This window comes from Helianthus annuus, chromosome 5, assembly GCF_002127325.2.
Source record: "Helianthus annuus cultivar XRQ/B chromosome 5, HanXRQr2.0-SUNRISE, whole genome shotgun sequence".
In the NCBI taxonomy this organism is placed as follows: domain Eukaryota; kingdom Viridiplantae; phylum Streptophyta; class Magnoliopsida; order Asterales; family Asteraceae; genus Helianthus; species Helianthus annuus.
Window position 1 is genome coordinate 54,707,436 of NC_035437.2, and position 17,201 is coordinate 54,724,636.

At 32.8% G+C, this 17,201-nt stretch overlaps 1 protein-coding gene across 1 annotated transcript; it reads right to left on the minus strand.

Moving 5' to 3' along the window:
• Positions 1-235: 235 nt before the first annotated feature.
• Positions 236-4,553, minus strand: LOC110940332 (BRAP2 RING ZnF UBP domain-containing protein 1). The gene is made up of 11 exons (XM_022181891.2): positions 4,148-4,553; positions 3,967-4,075; positions 2,689-2,803; positions 2,491-2,588; positions 2,268-2,374; positions 1,950-2,184; positions 1,449-1,502; positions 1,223-1,366; positions 1,077-1,141; positions 724-778; positions 236-643 (listed from the first exon to the last, which is right to left on the minus strand). Exons 1-11 carry the CDS (start codon positions 4,453-4,455, stop codon positions 491-493), a joined length of 1,443 nt encoding a protein of 480 aa, XP_022037583.1. The 5' UTR covers positions 4,456-4,553; the 3' UTR covers positions 236-490.
• Positions 4,554-17,201: the final 12,648 nt, after the last annotated feature.

Here is a 17,201-nt window from a genome sequence, read left to right on the forward strand (position 1 = left end):
GTTTAATTAAACAAGTTAAAAATATCAAGCGGAACATATCATGTTTACAACTCAAAACATGATAACTTTTTGTCTATGTCATGCTACAACAAATCAATTAGAACTAAAAATGCCAAACATTTTTTTCAACATTCATTCATCAAAAACCGGTGTAAAAATATTTTTTAGTCAAATAACAAATTATGACGATTGAGGTTTGAATAATGCAGCAACATATCATAAAAGTGAACAATTATTTTAAAACAAGATAGAAAGATGATTTTGTGACATAAAACTAACTATATATTCAGAATGATCTCTTACAACATGGAGTTCTTTAAGATGGATAGCCCTAAGGAAATTTACCACATGTACAAACAACAGCAACCAACAAACCATTCAATCCCCTTATCCTTCATCTTTGTTATTATCGTGTGCGCGCTCGTGTCGTATCAATCGTCAAAACAGGCTACATGTTTTTATCTTTTATACACCCCCCTCCACAATACATCTAGTTACGTTTTCGGGCTCGCCTTTTAGGGGTTTTGTTGGTGTTTGATGGGTTTGATTGAACACCAAGAAGTGTGCCCCCCTTTAGCTCATTTGTTTCATCGGACTGAGCCAGTGTTCTTTGAGCTTCCATATAAATTTGCAAGTCTCTAATCTGTAATAAGGATTTAAACACTGATCATATGGTTCGGGAAACAGGGGATGTGTAGATAGTGTAGTTGTTAAGACGTATACCTGTTCTTGAAGATCGTGTATTTTCTCATCTTTCGTTTTCAGTAATGAAATTTCCCTGAAATCAAAGAACAGATCATTTTTACAATCCATAGAATAAAGCTATAAGAACACCAAATTTCCCTAAAACCACCTTCTTTATCTTAAAACTTATAGAATGTGCATGACCCGTCTTTTAGAACTACTTAAAAGGTCTAAATGCATTTGAACACATCCGGAAGACTTTCAAGCTTCACCCTGCTTGACCCATTAAAAATGAAACAGAACCCAAATCGATCCAATTTACAGGTAAAACGGGCCAATATCGCCACTTCTATTTGTGTCTGGGGTATAGTTTGTGTAGATAAAAAAACTACCTCTCCTGGATTTCCTTGTACATTTTCTTTAGAGATTCTTGTTCTTTTGCAAGATCTTCATTAATCTACCAACAAAGAACAAACACATAATTTGTATTGTTAGCATCTCACTCGTATATATGAAATGATTCATATTAAAAACTAACATCTGAAACCGCCTTAGTCTCTTTAGAAAGTTCCTCCAGTTTATGTTGAATCTCCCGTGTCCTTTCAGCTTCAGTTTTCTCTATAGTTTCAGCTATAGTGATCTTCTTTCGACCTTTTGCCTCAGCCAGTAGTGCTTCATAATGCTGAAAAATTTATCATCTTGTGACCAAAAGTTGTACGGTAAATCAACCAATAAAAAAACACATCGGTTTTACTTTTACATACTTGTCGTTGGGTCTCCATCTGGGTTGCAAGAAGAAAGTTGTACTCATCTACAATCTGTTTTGTTAGTAAAAGAATAATTAACATTACATCCAACTAATAAGAAATAGAGATAAAGGTGACGGGGAAGTTAGACCACCCGTAGTGGCGGCCCAAAGGGCCGTTTTTTGTGCTCAATATATCGCCCAATCACGCCGACCAACCACTACGCATGGGTGTGTTTGGCCTTTTTTTTTTTTTTTTGTTTTGGCGTGTTTTAAATCACGCTGTTGGGGCAATTTTTTGGCCAACCACATTTGAGCTTCCTTTTTTTGGCCAATAGCTTTTTTGGTTGGTTTTTTTATTTATATTTAATTCTCTACACCTTTTTAACATAATGCCCACCCCACTACACCCATTTTAGAAAAACACCCAATAATGCCCCTTGCTGACTCTACTGCCACATGGCGGAAAGCGCCCAAGGGTGGGGGCATTATTCACCGTTACCACTACGCATGGTCTTACCGTATCAACTTTGCTGCTAAAAAGGGCCCCACCAAACTCATCATCAACTTTATCACCACAATCCCCTTCACTTGATTGGTGATCTGTCACGATCGACTTGCTACCAACTTTTGATTGATTTAATCTATGCACGTATTTATCACCAACATAATCCCAAATCTGTTGTGTTTCTAGTTCAAGTGAATAGCAATGTTGAGCTTGCCGATAATGCTCAATAGCATGCCCTTTTTCATACCTTTAACATCAACGATTTTTAAATAGTAGCAATAAAAGTTAAACATCCAAAAGAAATACTGAAATTTATTAACTGTATGATACCTTCCACATCCTACAAAACCACATATCAGGCAAGCCCACGGGTTGTTGGATGTGCCACAGACTGCACAGGTTGGTTTACCGTCGTGCTGTTGACAAAGTCGACAGACCTAACACAAGAAAAAAGTTTAACTTCTTTTGCATTTGATAGGCCACCGATGTCACATTTACAACTCTTATAAACAGGTGACGATAAAACTCAATAAAAATTAAACATGTAACCAACCTGGCAAGACAAGTAGGTCCACTTTGAGATACACGGACACTGAAACGAATGGTCACAGTGTGTAATTTGTATTGCACTTGTGTCATGGTCCAATCTCTCTTTATCATTTTGAGAATAATTAAAACAAATCGCGATCAAAATCCAGTAACACACATGCATAACTATTAACAGATCATTAACAATTTCACAGTAACTCACCAAGACAAACGGGACAAGTAGGTAGTTCTGTATACCCTGGCTGAGGGATGCTAGCTGCATCTGCTGAATCTGTGTACTCCACTAATTGAGCAAAGTAGATATGGCAAACCTCATTCTGGAATAGAAAATGTACCAGATTCAGACATTTAGTTCAAAATATTTAAATTATAAACCAAATTTTAGTTTATATATTAACTATAATTCTGCATAGATTACTTAATGTATATATACACACACACACACACACCTAAAGATAAGTTACTGGTTGCGCCACGTGTGAGCCCAAGATTCTTTTTTCAGCTTCTCTTATTTTACCCCTTGGTATTTTATTTCTTGAAAAGTTAACCAAAAAAAGTTAATAAACCAAATTAGTCACTTCCTATATCTAGTTACACCTAAGTTCAATCATATCTTATCTCAAAATCTAGTTTTATAATCTCCAAAACTTCATCACAAACTATTTAATACTTGACAATTATTCAACCTGTAGATTCTAACCTAGTATATATGTGTGTGTAAAAAACACCAAATAAACAAAAACTAAAGATTTTAAAAACTGTAAGAATTATAAAAGACTGAATCATCATTACTGAATGAGTAGGTTACAATATATAGGGATTACGAGTAACTCTAGAAACCCAACTAAGCCCGTGGGTTCATAGTCGAATAAAAACAAACAAGCTTGCTTGACCTTCCGACGTGCCAAGCTGGAGCTCAACCAATATTTTAAAAACCGGTTTTTAAATCATACTGGGTTGGGCTCTGAAATGGTTCAACCGGTTGAACCGGGCTGTACCAGGCGGTTGAACCGGGTTACTAGTTAACCCGATAAATTCCATAAAATACAAATTAATCTCAAAAAACAATCCAGTCTCAAGTAGGATTTATCTAAAAAAACAACTATTTTATTGTAAAATATTAAGCATTTTAGGAGCATTTTTATTATTTATAAACAATATTGCATTGTACGAGATGACAAACAGTTTCAACAGCGATGAAATATTTGAATGGAAGGCACTAGGTTAATTACTGGAAATATGGAAGTTCATTATTACCTTAATATCTTATTATATAAAAAATGAAAAAAAAAAGTCAAATTTTAAGATAACGAAAACCGGTTCAACAGTTTAAACCGGTAGAACCAGTTTTACCGCAGGTACATAACTTAAGACATGCCGACCGGTATAACCGGCCGGTTCATACCGGTATTTAAAACACGGAGCTCAACAATTAACTTTACAATTGCATCTATACATACACAACTAGAATCAACAATACCTCAGAGGGACTAAACCGCTTCCCATGATATGAAATACAGAATCCATCAGCAGCAGCTTGATTGGCTAGCTTAATAAGCACGCTATACCGATCTTCCACCGCATCATTCCTACATAAAACACAAATCAGTAAACTCAATCCAATCCAAACCCTAACCTAACATAACCAAATCAATCAATACCTAATAAAACACAAATCAGTAAACTCATCAACATGACGGCCACAAAAGACGACAAACTCTTCAACCGAAAGGTAGTTAGGTACGGCGACGATGAAGACGATCGTAGTGCGAGTGGCGACGTTCCAGAGCGTCATGACGGGGTTGACGGAGGAGGAGGAGGAGGTGAAGGGGAGGTTGCGGAAGAGGTGAACGACGCCGTTTAGTTCGGTGTGTTTGGTGGAGGAGGAGCTAGGGTTTGATGCTCCGGCGACGGTGGTTGTGTAAGGTGGTTGGGGGATGTCGACGGTGTGGATTTTGAGAGTGAACATTGTTTGTTTGGGGAAAGTGGTGGATCTTTGGCGGGGAATTGTTCAAAGAATTGGGTTAGCTTTCATCGGTTTATATAACTTTCTTCACACACAACAGCAAAATAATAAATAAATTTTTGGAAAGGAAAATAATAATAATAATAATAATAATAATAATAATAATAATAATAATAATAATAATAATAATAATAATAATAATAATAATAATAATAATAATAATAAGTAGGTGATTTGACCGCGCGTTGCGACGGTACATTACCGCGAGCATTGGATTGGTGTCGGTGTGGTTCGTTACAATACCGGTATGACACATGTACTTCATATAGAAATCAATAGACTGAAAACGACAAAAATGAACACGAGTACCGAGACCAATGTTCAAACGATATTGATTGATTCAGATCGTCACAATATTGATATCATTATTCATATATCGTTGCAGACAAAGTTGTATAAACCGGTACAAACGTTGTTTTTTTGGTTTGTTATGGTATAATACGATATGGTGCCAGTTTATCAAAAGTAAAAACAATAAAAAATAATAGCAGTATCAATACAGATGTTGTTCAATCGATTTGGTACGTTTTGGTACGTTAGTGGCACATTATCTATTTAAAAAAAAACTTTATCACAATATTGGAAAAAATAAACACAGATTATTAGAAAAAAATCAAAATAAATGATAAATAATAATTTTTTTTTAAAAGTACTTCAAAATAATAATTATAATTACCATTCATTGTCGCTACTTTCGGTTCGGTTTGGTACACCTCCAACATAATATCCATTTTCAATAAAAGTTATACTGCATTGTTAAAAAAACATTGTTGCGCATTTTTTTTTCTAAACTAACAAACGCAAGTTATTAAAAAAAATTAAACTAAATGATTGAATAAAATAGTATTTAAAAATAAATAAATACTTGAAAATAAAATTAAAAAATATCAACATTTTAAACTACAATATTGAAACACTATTACTTTGAATTGATAATAATAATAATAATAGTAATAATAATAATAATAATAATAATAATAATAATAATATATGGAAATGAAGAATCTTTGTTTTCTTTTTTTTTTTTAAATATAAATGAAACAACTCCATGCGCCATTATAATATGATGCCCAACTATTATTTTAATTTTAAGTGACTTAATAATACATATTGTGTTTCGGGTAGAATAATAAATAATATAGAGTTTGATAAAAAAGAAAGTGAATGAACAATGCTTTATAATTTATTTTTTAAATTAAATTTAGAATGGAATACGTCATTAAGAGATCAGCAAATGGTATCGGGTATAGGTACTGATCTCAAATTTATCAAATCGGTGTATTTTCGATACCGGTTCTACACAGTTATTCACCGGTTTTTACCCTCAAATACCGGTGTCGTACTAGTACCGACCGGTACCGAACCGTACAATACTAGGTATATTCGATACTGGTACCCACTTTTGGGGATTTCGGTAACGGGAACAGTGTTTTATAATTTATTTTTTAAATTAAAATTAGAGTGGAATACATCATTAAGAGATCAACAAATGGTATCAGGTATAGGTACCGGTCTCAAATTTACCAAATCGGTGTATTTTCGGTACCGGTTTTGCACAGGTATTCACCGGTTTTTACCCTTAAATACCGGTACCGTACCAGTACCGACCGGTACCGAACCGTACCATACTAGGTATATTCGATACCGGTACCCACTTTTGAGGATTTCGGTACCGGTTGATACCGAGCTCATCAAATCCTGTAGCAACGCAGCAATGCAAGTAATTGCACCGTTTAGATTACTTTTCATACACACAGTAAGTAAACTGTATTTCGTTTGAATGAGGTTTTATATACACAACAACTTATTTTACTTTCTTTTTTGTCTTTTTCTGTAATGAATGCATTGTAACATGTAAAATTAACTTGGATCTTTAGAATATTGACGAGAAAATCGTATCAAATCCTGTAAACGAATCGGTATCGTATCAGTACCAAATGTACTATACCAAATCATTTTCAGTACCAATTTGGTACCCATCTTTTGGCGTTTTCAGAATCGTTACTTTCGGTTCGACACCGGTCTAGCACCATACCTGTATTTATTGATTTTTACCTTCAAATACCATATCGTATTGTACCGAGCATTTTCGGTGCCGATACCTAATTTCGATGATTTTTCGGATTGGTACTTTCGCTGCCGTTACCGGTACCGAGCTCATCCATATTTTAATGTGTTAGCACCGTAATAACTGAACTGAAAACAACCGAATTTCCAACGTGTAGGACGTGTGGGTCCTATTATTATATATTAGGTTATTTAAAATCGTTTTTTATGACAGAGTGATTATCCTTACCACGTCATTTTATTTATGTTTTGATATTCGGTATCTGTTTGCGTTGTTGACACGCCTTTTGTAATCATTGGATCCCGCCGCAACGCACGGACGAAAAATAACTAGTATATATAAAATAAAAACATATAGAAGTATAATTTTCTGTAAACATTTTATGATGTACTATTGTTATAATGATGCTTAGCTATATACATTTAGTGGGTGGTTACACCAAATCGTTTAAATTATACATATCGTATTCTAGTGGCTTTGTTACGCTTTGAATCATTAAATCACTTTGTACACAAACCATCATATTAACGTATTAGTATATTTCAATTTCTTTTTGTATGGTGTAGTGTTAGCTTTTTTTAATCTTGTTTATATTATTTCTAGTTATTTTTTTAAACATCATATCAATATTATAAATTATATACACTAAGAAAATAAAGGTTACAAAAGGTAAGGGACATCAACGCTAGCGAATATAAGATTTTATTGCTGGTATTTCCATTGGAAAATGTTCGGTAAAACTGTGTAACTTGAATATCGAATGCGTATATAACCGTAATAATAAGTATTCATATAAAAAGTTTTTGACGGTGCATATAAATTGAATAAGCATCTACAAGTATCAAGTCCATAGAAAGATAACCTCTGACCATACATGTGTCACCTTTTTCCTAATAAAGTTGTCATCAAATGCATGATTTTTTGTTGCCTCCATGCCCTTATCTCTATTCCTAACTGTAAGGCCGCCTACGTACCTCGAACACACAAACTCGGATCGCTCTCTCAACACACGTAATGTGCGAAAACCACCGTGTGACACGTACCGCTCCGTAAGTCTCGTAAAAGAAGGTGTAGACAATAAGAGAATAAACCAATCTATGAATACACTGAGTATTTACACAACAATGGATCACATACAGTGAAAACACACATAAACTAGGGTTTGTTTCTCTCTCTAGAAAGATATCTTGCACATAAAGTTTTCCCAAAAGTCTCTTTCTCATTGCATATCAAACGCATATATGTACAAGACTAAATCCGGAACACATGAGTTCTGGATTCACAAAGACAAACTCGGACAACACATGTCCACTAACTATCCTTCCGAATTTACAATACAAATTCGGAATACATAATACCTTAAAACAAATTCGGACAAAACAAAGACTATAAGTTCCTTCCGAGTTTATCCAATAAACTCGGAGTCACTAATACATATAAATTCGGACAAAACAAACTAAAGACTTAACACACTACATGTGACAACTGGCACAAACCCAGTAATTTCTGTACTACTTTAGTAAATATTTATTTCCTGCAATTATATGCTTAAACGTTAACATTATATGCTTATTTGTTTTACATATGAATTCATGCATGTTTCATACTTCAATTATCGCATTGTGCATTACATTAAGCGTTGTGTCGAAACGACTAGTAAACTCACCAGTAAGACAAGCTGTGACAGCACAGCTTCAGCAAGCAGTTAAACGGTAGATTTAGGGCCTAGATGTAGGTCCAGCATCAAAAATACATTAAAACCTAACTGTAGTAACAAGGGTTAACATAAATACTTTCCGGAAGCTAAAACAAGCACTGAAAAGTACCCGAAACGCACGTTAAATGCAGAATTGTGCAGAAAATCAGCAAAAAGCAGCATTGTAACACCAAAATAACATGCAGAATTAATGTTTAAGTGTCGAGAATAACTTGCCAAGTGTTGGGAATGATAACTGTCACAAAAGGTACTTCATACCTTGTAAAATTCACTATTTAACACTTTAACTAACCGACAAACGAACGATTAACCGGACACTACCCAAAATATCAAAAATACATTAGAAACATAGTTTTTATGTTTTAAAGCTAGTATGGTAATAGAACACCTTAAAAATCATCAAAACACTTAAACACACTTAACCTTACAAATAACCTTCTAAATTACATCTTCTACCCTTAACTTCCAAGTTTTTACACTTTACCCCCCCCCCTCTTCCAACCGGCCCTAAATGTGGCCCCACTCCCTTTCCATTAAAATATTTGCAATGTGCACTTGATATGGGACAAGAAAACTCTTGGGTAATCTTGTGTTGGAAAGTTATATTAAAGAACCATTAGGTGTAGAACAAGATCATTTTTCTCATTTCAAACTCACCATCTTCCTCCCTTTCCCTCTTCTAACTCTCGTCCATACACACAAACATGTACATCCACCATTTTCATTCATCAATCAAGCAATCTAAGGTTATATCAAGGTTCTAGAAGGTGATCTAAGAAGGTTTGGAGCAAAGGAAGTGGAAGGACCTTCTTGAGGAGCTTTTATCCATCATCTTCTTCATTATTCATCATCTTCTTGTTCTTACCACATCCCTAGCCACAAGAGCTAGTAGTAATATCTATTAGCCATCTTTTACTTCATGTTAAGCTTATGTACAAGTTACACCATCAAAAAACCTAAACTTTAAAAGATGGTAACATGAAGATCTAACATAATCTAAGTGAAAATAAGTTGTTTTGAAGTTGTTTGACGTATGTTATGAAGTTGTGAATGTTGAATCTTGTGTTTCTAGTTAGATCCATCATATGTAAGCTTGTTAGAAGCTTAGATCTAACAAGTTTAAGCATGGATCTTGAAAGATCCATGGTGAAACTTGAAGATGAACTTGAAAAGTCTTTATGTGAACATGAAAAATGGTTTTTAAAATATGTTCTTATGATCATGAAGTAACTAAGTTTATGGATGATTAACTTATGAAACTAAGTCTCATAAAAAGTTCATGAAAAATTCATCAAGAAGCTTGTTTGGAAGAATCAAGTATGTTAAGTGTAGATTTAAAAGACTACAGGTTTTTATAAAATAATCAAGTTCATCCTAGAGTTTAACATGATGATTTTAGTGTATGTAACTTGTGAGATTGTTGGAAATTGATTTTGGTGATGAAAAGAAAATAAACACATGTTTTGAAAACATGGGAAACCTTCATTTTTATGGGAAACTATGTCAAAATTTTTATAAATTTTGACACTTAGAAAAGTATAAGTTTTGGTGAAACTTATTCCCCAAAAATTCACCTAAAAATATTTACTAAGGTTTCCTAATTTTTTATACAAAATTTCAAGTCAATAAATACGGTTTCCGTCAAGGTTAAAATCAATATTAAGTATGTATATTTTTAGGGAAATATATATATATATATATATATATATATATATATATATATATATATATAGGTAAAGGGTACTGTACAAATTCCCTTATCGTACATTACGTACGCTACAATCTCAGCCGTCCGATCATCTTCCCGCAATGCAAATCGCATGTTGTTTTTTTTTTTTTGTAATAATTTCGCATGTGATAAATTTGATGAAATAACAGGTGTTTTTTTGTAACAATTTCGCATGTGTTAATTCAATTTCGCATGTGATAATTTTGATGGAATAGAAGGTTGTTTTTTTTTTGTAACAATTTCGCATGTGGTAATTCAATTTTGCATGTGATAATTTTGATGAAATAGCAGGTTGTTTTTTTGTAACAATTTCGCATGTGGTAATTCAATTTCACATGTGATAATTCTGATGAAATAGCATGTTGCTTTTTGTAACAATTTCGCATGTGGTAATTTTGAAGAAATCGCATATTAAAAAACCAACATGCGAAATTGTTACAAAAAAACAACACGCGATTTTCAATGCGGGAAGATGATCTGACGGTTGAGATTGTAGCGTACGTAATGTACGATAAGCGCATTTGTACGTTAACCAGCCCCTATATATATATATATATATATATATATATATATATATATATATATATATATATAGTGTAAGTATATGGAGAAAACCCATTTTATTGAGAAAACTTAGGAAACTAGAATTTGTGGACTACATTCCTCCACATCACCTCATGGAAACCAATGCTTGAAGGGTTTTTTGGTCATTTTGTATGAAGCATGTGCATGTGTGTAAGATAAGCATGTGTACTTTGACTAACCCTCACACTTCCCCAAGCTCCATCGATTACACCCTAACCCACCCCATCACCTTTTTGTATTTCACATCTTCTACATCTAATTCATTCCCTTTTCTAAGTTCCATTGTTCTTGTTCAAATTTCTCTTTGTTAAATGGGCGATCCACACGAGTTCATGGAAGATCTTCCAGCATACTCTCCCACCAATGTTATCCTGAACCGCTTTATCCTTGATGAATCTTCGTCATGTTCATTAAGAACGCCAAGAACACACATATAAGTGTGTGAGAGAGAAAGAGAAAGTTGTTGTTTATGAGGGGAGAAGCTGATGCGTTTAGAGAGAGAAAGTTGTTTTCTAGAGTGAGAAACAACAATCTTCATCATGTTCATTAAGAACACCAAGAACACACATACAAGTGTGTGTGTGAGAAAGAGAGAGAAAGTTGTTGTTTATGGTGGGAGAAGCTGATGTGTTTAGAGAGAGAAAGTTGATTTCTAGAGTGAGAAACAACAATCTCCATCATCTTCATCAAGAACACCCAGAACACATATACAAGTGTGTGTGAGAGAGAAGTAAGTGTTTTAACATGTTCATCATGTTCATCTTTTGAGTTTCTTGTCTGAATGGGTTTTTGAACTTTTTGTAGTATTTTATTTTGAAAATCATTTCATGCATGATTTTTTTTGTTCAGATGGTTGTTAATAAGTTTTTGTGTGTGAGAGAGAAGCAAGTGTTTTAACATGTTCATCGTGATCATCTCTTGAGTTTCTTTTCAAAATGGTTTTTTTTTTACTTTTTGTAGTGTTTTATTTTGAAAATCATTTCATGCATGATTTTTTTGTTCAGATGGTTGTTAATAAGTTTTTGTGTGTTTGAAGTGTTCTAGTAATGGTTAAATGTTCATGTATTTTGCAGGTTTTTGATGGTTGATAATTAGTTTGAAAATTCATGTTAAATTTCTATGTTGTATTTCTCTCTTCAAAGTGTATTGATATTTTTTATGAAGATTAATGTTAAATTTCTAAATTGTTTGTCCAGCGATTTTGAGTTAATGATTGCTTTTAGTTGTTACATGTGTTACAACGTTAAGGTTACACATGAGTATAGTTGTTACATGTGTTACAACGTTAAGGTCACACATGAGTATACACGTTATAAGTATTTCATATAGTTGTTACATGTGTTACAACATTAGGGTTACACATGAGTATGCATGTATACATTTTCATAAGTTTACATGTTTACCTTTTTTCATTTCTGCATGTGTTCAACATATATTGCCCCGAAGTGTAACACATGTTACAACATACAGAACAAACATTTTAGAATGTAGCTAGCAGAAGTGTAACATATGTAACAAAATAAAGGGATAAATAGATTGTATATATTATAAAAAAACATTACCATCAAACTTAAACTTAACATAAACGTTTTATATGAACTTAAATATATAAAAATATCCAAAAACTATCATACAGGACAAACACTAGAGAGGTAACACATGTATAGCCACGTTACACATGTTACATAGGAGATTAATAAGTTTTAACTATAGAAGATTAATATTGATGTACTTGTTTTGTTCACAGGTGAAAAGATGTTTTGTGTTCAAGATGAAGATGGTTATCAAGAAGCGAAGCCTGCCGAAGGATTAAAACGCATCATCAGGTTTTCATGGTGACGATGGTGTGTTTTTTGGTTGGCTGCTATGTGTTGTGAAGATGGATGTTGTTGTGAATACCATTTTTAGAAGCATTACAACTATTGATATAAAATTCATTTTTATTTTCATTGTTAGTATGCCCATTTTTGGATGAATACGGATGTTGTTGTGAAGGCAATTTTTTTGTGTAACATCCGCCAATTCTAGAGCTGTAGGTTGTAACGCCCCTCCCGTATATACGGGTATTGTTAGGTTTAATCTATTAACTCTATTACCACCCTTTCGAGGGTTAGGCTATGTTAATTGCGTAACTATGGTTTGGACATATGGATTTCATCGTTACGAGTATAACAGTTAATTGATATCAGTTGTTCACATGGAATAGATTTGATAAACTATTTAACTCTATTATGCTATATTCAAACCTGTATACTCGCCAGCAATTATTTGTTGATTGTATTTTAAATGCATACTGCAGGCTGAGGATTCAAGAAAACAAGAAAAGGCTAGGATGGCTTAGAAACCCATCAACTATTTAAATTTACAATCTATGTTATGTACTTTTTCATTTCCATGTATTGTATGAAACTTATGAATATCAATGAAATAAACTTTAATTATTGTCACAACTAGTGTTATGATGTCTTTGAACAGTTTGTACGTCTCATCTCGATGTTTCCGCCATCGGTTGGGGTGTGACAGATTGGTATCAGAGCCATAACTATAGGGAATTAGGATTGCCTTGCTTTACCTAGTCTATAGTTTAAGAGCTTTCTCATTTACTTGCTGTTAAAGACATTATCCTTTGCTTTCTTCTTTGCTTCTCTCTATTCTTTTGGACTTCTAATATACAAGCCTTTCCTAAGGCTAACACAATACACACTTGGAAGCTTTGAAGACACTCTTATAACACAATCGAAATGATTCATCAAGATAGGGGTGATTCCCACACTTGGTGATGATTTTCACTCAGCTATACTTTGATTTTGCACGAAATCTACCCTCAAGTTAGGAGTGATATCCAAATCTTGATGGGAGTTTTCCATTTCCTAATCTAGTGGACCCTCATCTTTGGATGGGTACTAACCACGTTAGGGTACGATGTTATCAAGTTAGAGGTGAAACTCGCATCTTGTTAACTAGTCCCATTCCTTGATTTTCGATCTCGCCAAAGTTTCGATTTACCCAATCGATTAAGGACGTGTAGTAACTGGAAGGACAAACACCGTTAGTCGCTCCTCGATGAGAGTGTTTGTCTATTAGGCCAAAGCACGCTTCCTTAATTCGAAAAGGACTTCGATTCACTTTGGAATAGTCTATGTTACGTTCCGTGACACTCCATATTTATTGATAAAATCTCTTTTTATGCTATCTCAATTATCATGTGATTTATATTTGAGCGTTATCTTCAATTCAAATTTGGGAACACGAAGCACGTTATTATCGCAATCCAAAACAATTAATAACTACTCTCTTTCGTGAACAAACTAAATTTATATTGCTTTCATTATTCTATGTGAAACATCATTCTATGTGTAATACTATGTTAAACTATGTGAAATTATTTGGTGATCCATGTGAGAAACTATGTGCTATGTGATGCATACATGAAGTCAATTTTTCTAAACAAAAACATTATGATTAAAAGTCTCATCCATTTCTTGTTTTGAATTTCTAGATGTCATCATCTCGTCAGTACTCTCACTCTCCCAGAAAATCCAAGTTCCTTTTTATCAGATGTACACTTTATTATCTTCGATCTTTTATGATGAAACTCTTCCTTGTCAATTTTGAACCATTTTTAGGATTTCACTTTTGCGCATACATCATACGATTATACATCATTAGCATGCATAATTTCACTTAATTTTAATTACACTTTCGTAACAACGAGTGAAGACATATCATCGAGATAGGAGTGATTTCCTTACCTTGACGATTAACTTCGCTTCTTTTCTCATCTTACAACGACCTCACCAACGGATTTGGGGTGATTCCCTTACCTAGGTGATCGTTACCAATACTTTCTTTAATAGATTATATTGCGTAAACACGATCATGTTTATACCTAAATCATTTATCATGTATTTCAAAATGCTTCATTTATTTAGACGTATCTCCTATTCTATAATCTATTTTCAAATCGCTCGCATACACAAAAATCTGTCACACCCCAACCGATGGCGGAAACATCGAGATGAGACGTACAAACTGTTCAAAGACATCATAACACTAGTTGTGACAATAATTAAAGTTTATTTCATTGATATTCATAAGTTTCATACAATACATGGAAATGAAAAAGTACATAACATAGATTGTAAATTTAAATAGTTGATGGGTTTCTAAGCCATCCTAGCCTTTTCTTGTTTTCTTGAATCCTCAGCCTGCAGTATGCATTTAAAATACAATCAACAAATAATTGCTGGCGAGTATACAGGTTTGAATATAGCATAATAGAGTTAAATAGTTTATCAAATCTATTCCATGTGAACAACTGATATCAATTAACTGTTATACTCGTAACGATGAAATCCATATGTCCAAACCATAGTTACGCAATTAACATAGCCTAACCCTCGAAAGGGTGGTAATAGAGTTAATAGATTAAACCTAACAATACCCGTATATACGGGAGGGGCGTTACAACCTACAGCTCTAGAATTGGCGGATGTTACAGTCTCCCCTACTTTAGGAGATTTCGTCCTCGAAATCTAAGATTAACGTATTTTCATAAAAATTTAGAACAATCCACATGCCATACTTAGTTAACAAGATTAACGTATCCTTGGCATGTGAATACACAGGTCAACCCATCGAATATGTTAAGGTGTGGCTTCTTACGAAGTTAATGACAAGTTTATCACATAAAGTTTAACCCAAGTAACACGAATCCAGTATATCGTATTAGCATGCACGTGAAATAAATTCTAAAATTTTTGAAAAGGAACGTTCAATCATAAAATTTCATTGAGAACGAATAAAAGTTGGTAACTACCTCCGAGGTAAGAGAATCACCTCTAGCTCGTTGGTGAAGTTAGAAAGTGAGTGGAGCTAATCATCAAGGTTTGGGAATCACCCCTATCTTGATGATAAGTTTCCATTTTTTTTTTTTTTTTTTTTTTTGGGAATATGAGTATGGATAGATTGTGCAATAAAAGCGTTTATCACTGTGTTTTTGATATAGGAAATGCATACTACACCCAAAAGTGTGAAAAGAAAATGGGTCAAGTATACTCACCTTAGAGTGCATTGCGTTTCTTGGAATAAGATAGAATAAATAAAATGATAGAATCCCAAGAGATGTGCACAAGAAGATTACCCTATTAAGTTGGAAGGATTTATCAATTATTGGGAATTTTGGGAATTATTAATTAACAAGGCAATCAATAAAATAGAATTAATATCTCTAAATTATATAAATTAGATGCCTTATATTCAATAATATGCGACAATTAAATAGGTAAAATAAAGATTTACCCAAAATATCACAAATAGGATTTCCAAAATATTGGATTAAATAAATAAATAAGAATTTAAATATGTATTTTAGATTAACAATCTAAAATAAATAATCTAACATTAATTAACAATTCTATAAATAATAAACTTATTTATAAAATTCTAGTTATATTAAAATAAGATAATAAATCTAAAAACAAATTAAATAATAAATTCTGAGATAATTAAATAAGTGCAACATAATTTCTGTTTTTATAAATATAAAGATTCTGATTTAATGCATATATAATAACAATAATTCTGATTTATAAATAGTTCTGAAAATAATTAAATTCTGAAAATAATACCAATTTCTGATTTTAATAAATAAGAAATAAAAATTCTGAAATAAGTAATATAAATTCTGATTATAAACAAATTCTGATATTTAAATGAAAATTCTGATTATTTAAAATAATAATTCTGTTTTAACAATAATAATTCTGAAATAAAAATTCTGAATTAATTAAACAAGAAATGAAAATTCTGGAATAATAATTATAAATTCTGAAATAATAAATCAGTTTTAATAAATAAATAATTATTATGAATCTGATTAGTTTAGTAATTAATTAAATCTGATTTATTAAATAAAACTTCTGATTTTAAAATATTATTTCAGATTTAAAATAAATAAATCTGTTTAGTAATTAATATATTTGTTTCCTAGATAAATATAATTGATTTTATAAAATTTTCAGTATTATATATTAATATTTATAATATATAAACCTGATTTTAATAAATTTCTGATTTAAATAAATCAGAAAAAAAATAATATATCTGATTATATGTATTTATATACTATAATTCTGGTTTTTTTATAATAATAATAATAATAATAATAATAATAATAATAATAATAATAATAATAATAATAATAATAATAATAATAACAGTATTAACAACCGGTAATAACGAAAAGAAACGGAATCGGGAAAACGAAATAACGAATCGGAAAAGTTACCGGCGGTTAGACGGCGACGAAAGGTGGTGGTCGGAGGCGACGAAGGCGGTTCCCGGTGGCGAGGATGGTCTCCGGTGGTGATGGATTCTCCGGCGAGTCGCGAAGAAGTTCCGGGTTCGGTTCGGTTATCGTTTCGGTGATAGGGTGCAAAGGAAAAGATGACGGAATATTGGGTCGGTTTATATAGACATGAGGGTGTCGGTTACAGACCTTGAAAGGTCTCAACAAGTTCCGGTCATAAATGTAATCGAAGAAGAAGATGAACAGTGCCGGCGGTTATTTGATTTGAATTCTGCGCATT

What these genes read in the sequence shown, in the direction of transcription:
- LOC110940332 (XM_022181891.2), bottom strand. Translation starts at nt 4,455, where the DNA reads ATGTTCACTCTCAAAATCCACACCGTCGACATCCCCCAACCACCTTAC. An exon ending in AGCGGTTTAGTCCCTCTGAG is followed by an intron (nt 2,804 to 3,966) that starts GTATTGTTGATT and finishes TTTCTATTCCAG; the next exon opens with AATGAGGTTTGCCATATCTA. An exon ending in TACACGATCTTCAAGAACAG is followed by an intron (nt 644 to 723) that starts GTATACGTCTTA and finishes TCCTTATTACAG; the next exon opens with ATTAGAGACTTGCAAATTTA.